Below are 7080 nucleotides of genomic sequence, written 5' to 3'. Positions count from 1 at the left end.
GCGGCCATTATCGACATTGTCCACTAGCGCTGCCTTGTACTGCGCACACTGCGCGAGGCGCTCGGTAACTGCGTGTTGCCAGGCGGTCGACTCATGGCGGCCATTACCGACACTGTCCGCCAGCGCCATCTTGCGGTCCTGCAAAGAAGCACACACCCACTGTACCATCTATATATATGTTGTCCGAGTGTCCCCCCTCCCGCCAAATGCAACAACGCGGGAATGTTTCTCTCTCGTGTCTATTGCAAATTCAGTTCTGTGTGGGGATAATACATGACCCCCTTCGATCAACCAATAGGAGGCTATCAACACTCAGATACATGCACATTTTTTTCAAAGGCTAAAAAAAAAAGTTTCAACAATAATTACGTCAAGGTATTGTTGGTTCAATAATCACAATAATTTCAATCAAGTTTTGTGCTATCAATTCCACCCTGAAGATCGATTTCATATCCTAAAATTCAACATGTTACACAGTGACGTTTCTAAATTGAAAACGGAGAAGACACCTCAACGAAAAAAGCCAGGAAGTCAGGTGAACCACGGGATGGAGATGTTTGCATCGCCAAAGCGTCCGAAACAGGACGGTATGAGCAACAAAACATTATTATTTGTTCGGAAAGAGTTAGTAATTATTCGTTTGTAGTCGTTGGAACAGTAGTTCCAGTGGATTTTGGAAGGACAAGGGTTTTGTAGGGCATTGTTGTGAAGTTATTTGTAGGTTATGTGCACAGTGTTATGAATAGTACAAGCACCACCTATAAACATATCTAAGATGAGATAAATCAAATTTTCTATCTCCCTCTGAAAACCCGCGCCAAACATAACAATGTTTTACCTTTTGCACGAGATTGGGGGGTTGTTAATTAGAGTGAAGTGCTTGCAATATATTTGCTGAGGAAAGAAATACATGGACTCAGTATTTTTGTTCATTTATGTGACGGAAACCACCATTTCCTTCGAGGAAATTAAATGATCAGAGGGGTTAGCGTAATATTTTTTTTCATTTTAAGGGATTCTTTTGAGATTTTTTTTGAGGTTAGCTTCTTGTTAATTTGAATACTTTCATAGTCGATACGTAACCCAGGAACAGCCAGGGCTTTAAAAATAGGAATTATTGGATTGCTGATATTTTATTTTATGTGTACCAAAAAAATCTTGAAGCTGGAAATCAAATTGGGAAAATCCTCCCCTGTCTACCCCTTCTCTTTCCAGAATTGGAGGTCACTGGGGTATCGCGAAGTGGCAGAGTTCGAAAAAAATCCTCAAAACTCACGGATTTCGAATCCCCGGACGACCTGGCCGATAGTAAATTAAAACGACAGCAAAAAGCACAGCAGCAACTTCACGCCCAACAGATGTTGGAACGATTCGAGGCGCAGCAGAGTCAACGTCAACCCTCACCAGGGCAGACAACCAGTCCAACTATCAATCGTCCAAGGAAAAATTCTGGAACACACATGTCACCTCAACACCCTATCAAGCAAGAGATGCCATTCGATCCTCCAGCTGAGGAGCCTTCCTCAGATTCAGAGGATGCTGACGATCTGAATGAAGACGACAAGTTTTCGATGGAGTCTGGGAGCGAAGAGGAGGTGGATCCTCTAATGATTGATGAGAAGGATACTGGCGGGTTTAAAAGGCTGGAGCCACCTGAGCAGGAGGCATCATCACAGGCCAACAGTCTCTACATGTTGGAGAAGAGCAAGAAAAAATTGATCATCAAGAATGGGAAGATCATAGGACGGATGAAGGCTCAGAGGAAAGATAAAGGGGTGAGTTGAAATAATTATGTAATTACCTGTTCCCAATAATTCAACGAAATATTCAAACAATCACATAAATAAAATTTCCACGACAGAAAACAAGATTCACCGCGTACATGCTGTGGGCTAAAGAGGTAAGACAGGAATTACTCGAGCAAAATTCATCGATGGATTTTGCAACAATCTCAAAACGCCTCGGTGAATTATGGGCAACAGTTCCCAACCTCGAGAAATACAATTGGCGAAGGAGAGCAAAACGTTTGGCATCAAAACCAAACGCCCAAGCAACTATCAAAGAGCTCTCTGCCTGGAAACTCTCACCCCCGAGTAATACTCGTAAGAAATTCATCAACAGAGCTGGTGAATAATTTTATTCTAGTATATCTCCATTCCCACGAATTAACCCTGATATTAACGCAACTATTTCGTATACTCTAGTTAACGGAAAGCTGCAAAAATCTCCAAGTCCTAAAAAAAATCTTCAACTTTTGCCAACCACCCGGGTGATCAAGACTCCTGACTTCTCACCCTCCCCTCGACACGGCAAAGACCCTCACGATCTATCCGTCGGTCCAGGAGCATTCAAAGTAGCTGGTACTCAACCCCTTGATGTTGCTGCTCATCTGAAACTGCTGGGCGAAAGCCTAACCATAATTGGAGAACGACTAAAGGAACACGACGGTCAAATTGCTGTGTCTGGCAGCTTATCGGTACTCCTAGACTCCTTCCTCTGTGCCCTGGGTCCCCTTATGTGCCTTACCCAACAAATCCCAGAAGCTAATGGAGCCGAGGCTGACACGTTATCCGAAGTTCTAGATAACATTGCATACATAATGCCCGGTCTCTAATTAATTTAGGATCCATCAACCCCTTCCCTTTCGTTTAATGTTTTATTGTATTTTTAAAAAGAAAAAAATGTTTTCGAGACGCAAAGAGTATATAAGAGCATTTGACCATGTTGTTAAAAAATACGATAATTCAAGCAAATAGTAAATGGTAAATTATATATTTAATGATACATATGATGATTTATAAAAATAAATATAAAATACATTTATGATGAATCGAAATGTCTCATTGCTGCTGTGGAAGAATCGGTGGACAAGTACAAAACAGGTTTTTGTCGCCATAAATATCGTCAATTCTACCGACACTAGGCCAGATTTTTGGTACCTTCGTGCACGCCTGGAAATGATCAACAGTTTAACCAGAATATGTCAACAATTAAGTTCACTCTGTCATAAACAATTTAGTAATGAGGAATGAATGAGAGATTTAATAATACTTACCTGAGGGAATGCAGCTACTTCTCGAGAATAAGGTCTATTCCAATTAGAACATATCACTTGTTCTTGAGTGTGTGGTGCCATTTTCAATGGATTCACATTCACATCCATCTTTCCACTCTCTATATCTTGGATCTCTCCCCTGATAGCTGCCGGATAAAAAAATCATCTCATTATTGATACCAACCGTGTCATAAAAACTAATTAATCGTACATATCAGCGCGTCGCAAAATCTGTCCAATTCCATTTTATCCTCCGACTCAGTGGGCTCTACCATGAGTGTCCCAGCCACTGGCCAGCTCATAGTAGGCGCGTGGAACCCGTAATCCATCAGACGTTTTGCCACATCAACTGCCTCAATATTTGCTGTCTTCTTAAAATCCCTGATATCAAGAATAAATTCATGAGCCACCAGCCCAGTCTCTCCCTTATAAAGCGTCTTGTAGTGGTTCTCCAGTCGTTTGCTCATGTAATTGGCATTGAGAATAGCCACTTGCGTGGCTTTTCGAAGTCCCTTGGGTCCCATCATCTTGATGTAGGCCCAAGAGATCGGCAGGATCGCCGACGAGCCGAAAGGCGCTGCTGACACTGTCCCAAGCCCAGCAGAAAGGTGTCCCCCTTTGTTGGAATCAATGACAGGATGTCCAGGGAGGAAGGGCATGAGATGTCGTTTCACTCCGATTGGTCCCATCCCAGGACCCCCTCCTCCGTGTGGAATACAGAAGGTCTTGTGGAGATTGAGATGAGAAACGTCGCTGCCATAGTCCCCGGGCCTACAAAGGCCCACTTGAGCATTCATATTGGCTCCGTCCAGATAAACCTGGCCCCCAGCATCGTGCACCATGTCACATACATCGCCTATTGTCTCCTCAAAGACACCATTGGTCGATGGATATGTGATCATGAGGCACGACAGGTCCTTTCGATATCTGTCAATCATCTCCTTGAGATGGACAGTATCTACGGAGCCGTCTTTCCTGACGAATATTGGCTCCACCTGCATACCCGCCATTTGGGCTGATGCGGGATTCGTTCCATGGGCTGATATGGGAATCAGGCAGACTTTTCTATTGCTGTCATTGCGTGACTCGTGGTAACACTGAATTGCACGGAGTCCTGCGTATTCTCCTTGGGCTCCACTGTTCGGTTGAAAGCTTATGCCGTCGTAACCGGTTATTGCACAGAGATCCCTCTCAAGTTGGGTGAACAGGTCGTTGTAGCCTAGTGCTTGATCTACTGGGGCGAAGGGATGCATGTCTGTGAACCCGGGGAGACTGCAGGGCATCATCTCGGTGGTTGAGTTCAGTTTCATTGTGCAAGAACCCTGGGAATTAATTAGATATTGCAATAATTTTTTCCATCGCTTTTATTTGTTTAAACTTGAAATAAATATCTCACCAATGGTATCATACTGTGCACCAAGGACACGTCCTTGTTCTCCAGAGCTTTCATATACCGTACAATTCTAGTCTCTGAATGATGTAAATTAAATACTGGATGTTCTAGATATGCAGTCTTACGATGAAATGACGAGTTCAATAGGTCTTTATCTAGTGTCTGGGTATCGATAATGTTCGAAACTGTCTGATTGCTATTGAATACTCTGAAGAGATCATTTATATCCTCCGGTAAGCTAGTTTCATCCAGAGAAATGCCCACGGTGCCATCATCATTGTATCTCAGATTTATCTTCATGTCTTGGCAATTTTTTTTAATCACCTCGAGGGGCTCTTTAGGAGCCACTGTGATCGTGTCGAAGAAGTACTCGTTACTTACTTTATTTCCCCCGAGCTCAAGACCCTTGGCTAGAACTGCCGTCAGGTGATGAACTCTCGTCGAAATGTTTCTGATCCCCTGAGGGCCGTGGTACACAGCGTACATTGCTGACATGTTTGCCAGCAATGCTTGGGCTGTGCAGATGTTGCTGGTGGCCTTGTCCCTTCTGATGTGCTGCTCTCGTGTCTGAAGAGCCAGTCTGTACGCTTCTTTTCCGTCTGCGTCTCTGGTGACACCGATCATTCTGCCCGGCATCAGCCTAACGAACTTCTTGCGACACGCGAAAAAACCTGCGTGAGGTCCACCATAACCGAGGGGCACCCCAAACCTCTGGCTCGTTCCAATACAAATATCAACCCCGAATTCACCCGGGGGCTGGAGTATTGCCAGAGAGAGCAGATCCGCTGCCGCACATACTAACGTCTGAAATTATTATTTTTTAAACTGCTGAAACTGAAATGATTGCAAAATAATGGAGAATTTTTTTTCTATGAAATTACCCCATCTGCATGTGCCTTCTTCACGACCTCCTCATAATTATAAATGGCACCAGTGGTGTCCGGATACTGCAGCAATATTCCAGCCACTTCTTTGGAGGTCGTATCGACGTTAAAAACATCCCCAACTTCGAGGCTCAATCCCAACGAGCCAATCCTCGTTGCAATTACGCTTATCGTTTGGGGATGCACTTTGTCAGACACGAAAAGCCTCTTGCGCTTGTTGTGACGATGGGCCAGGGCTAGAGCCTCAGCTGCAGCCGTACCCTCGTCCAACAGCGAGGCATTCGCAACTTCCATTCCAGTCATGTCACAGATCATTGTCTGATAATTCAGGAGACTCTCAAGGCGACCCTGAGCTATTTCCGGCTGGTATGGGGTGTACTGGGTTGTCCTGGGGATTTTTATGGACGAAGGAAGATAGTCGATCGCAAAAAATGACTTAATTACTATGAATTTAATGATTGACTTTGATAACTCGGTGAAATATACAATATAAATTTATTGTGAGGTATAATGGGGAAATATTATTTCTGAAAAGCCCCTTGAATTGAAAATGAAAATAAAATTTACCATCCAGGATTTTCGAAAATATTCCTCATTATTGTGTGTGGAACACAGCAGTTGTAGTATCCCATACCAATGTATGTTCTCCACACATCATTTTTCTGTGACATCTGAGTAATTTTCTTCATCAAAGCGTACTCAGCTGGTGAAAAATATATACGTCACGTGAGTGAAATTCATAGCTATTGAATCTATCAGAATTATGATAACGATGAGAATGGGAAGAGGCTGGAGCGCTTCGCTCCACTGAGTATCACGTGAATTAAGATTTGAGAAACACGAGCATGACTTGTGACCCAAGATATATTGTTATCAGTTTGTAGACCATTTGTTTGTCACGCGACGTGTGAAATAAACCTTAGAGATATCGAAAAATGACGGAAAATTGAGACATCGTACGTCTCATATAATCTTCCCTCTGTTTCACAATTATTGACTATTGTTTCGCGGTGAGGGAAGTAAAATCAATCATTGATTACGAATTTCCCAGAGATAAATAGTAAAAGGCTCGTTATTTTGTAATGGTAATAAGTAAGACATTTTGCAATTTATAATAGTACTCACTCATGGAGTTTTCAATATCCAAGTCCTTGTCTCGCCTGATCCGAGCAGGAACGGCAGTTCTCGTCAGATCCTCGAGTGACTGCAGATGTCACGACATAGTAAAAAATAATAATTTCCCAATTCCGAAAAACAAGGATACTTACTTCAAATCCAATAGTCTTCAACATTTCCTTCTGATCACAATCCCTAGGGCCAATGTGCCTGGATTGAAACTCTTCTCTTCCTGGGGATAACTCTTCATACTTCATACACGTGGGATGACCCACCATCAAACTTCTTGAGAACTTCTTCGACACAAGTCTCGTACATCGAGACAATTTCAACGTGGACTGCATAGCGTTATTGGTTTCACCAAAAACCACAATAAACTGCCAGCGAAAATTTAACACTGAATGGGAGGAACCCACAAAGAGAACTTATATTCACGTGCGGTAATATCTCAACACGATGTCACAACATTTTAAAGATTACGGCCTGAACTATGTTGACCCTTACACACGAGATCCAGGACGTTGAACACAACACTATTTTCATGTTGATAATTTTCGAATTGAATTGAAAAAATTGTTGCTCTTGAGACAACAAGAAATAGCTCACGTGCATGTGATGCTGAGTGGCTCAAA

The 7080-nt window shown here is 42.9% G+C and overlaps 2 protein-coding genes across 4 annotated transcripts; one reads left to right on the top strand and one right to left on the bottom strand.

Annotated features, from left to right (window-relative positions):
• Positions 1 to 225: 225 nt before the first annotated feature.
• Positions 226 to 2830, top strand: LOC135170196 (HMG box-containing protein 4-like). 3 transcript variants are annotated; one of them, XM_064135781.1, is made up of 5 exons: positions 226 to 375; positions 478 to 587; positions 1216 to 1775; positions 1862 to 2126; positions 2205 to 2830. In XM_064135781.1, exons 2-5 carry the CDS (start codon positions 548 to 550, stop codon positions 2612 to 2614), a joined length of 1275 nt encoding a protein of 424 aa, XP_063991851.1. In that variant the 5' UTR covers positions 226 to 375; positions 478 to 547; the 3' UTR covers positions 2615 to 2830. The 3 variants fall into 3 exon arrangements, with proteins under 3 accessions (XP_063991851.1, XP_063991850.1, XP_063991852.1); XM_064135780.1 differs by lacking the exon at positions 226 to 375 and having other exon boundaries at positions 382 to 587; XM_064135782.1 differs by lacking the exons at positions 226 to 375; positions 478 to 587 and adding an exon at positions 682 to 984.
• On the bottom strand, positions 2757 to 7060 carry LOC135170192 (glycine dehydrogenase (decarboxylating), mitochondrial). Its single transcript, XM_064135772.1, has 8 exons — positions 6601 to 7060; positions 6458 to 6536; positions 5900 to 6035; positions 5330 to 5720; positions 4452 to 5252; positions 3267 to 4377; positions 3056 to 3201; positions 2757 to 2951 (listed from the first exon to the last, which is right to left on the bottom strand). The coding sequence occupies exons 1-8, from the start codon at positions 6790 to 6792 to the stop codon at positions 2841 to 2843; spliced, it is 2967 nt and encodes a 988-aa protein (XP_063991842.1). The 5' UTR covers positions 6793 to 7060; the 3' UTR covers positions 2757 to 2840.
• Between the last annotated feature and the right edge of the window lie 20 nt (positions 7061 to 7080).

Source organism: Diachasmimorpha longicaudata, chromosome 16 (genome assembly GCF_034640455.1).
Source record: "Diachasmimorpha longicaudata isolate KC_UGA_2023 chromosome 16, iyDiaLong2, whole genome shotgun sequence".
Lineage (NCBI taxonomy): Eukaryota > Metazoa > Arthropoda > Insecta > Hymenoptera > Braconidae > Diachasmimorpha > Diachasmimorpha longicaudata.
This window is presented reverse-complemented; position numbering and strand designations above follow the sequence as displayed.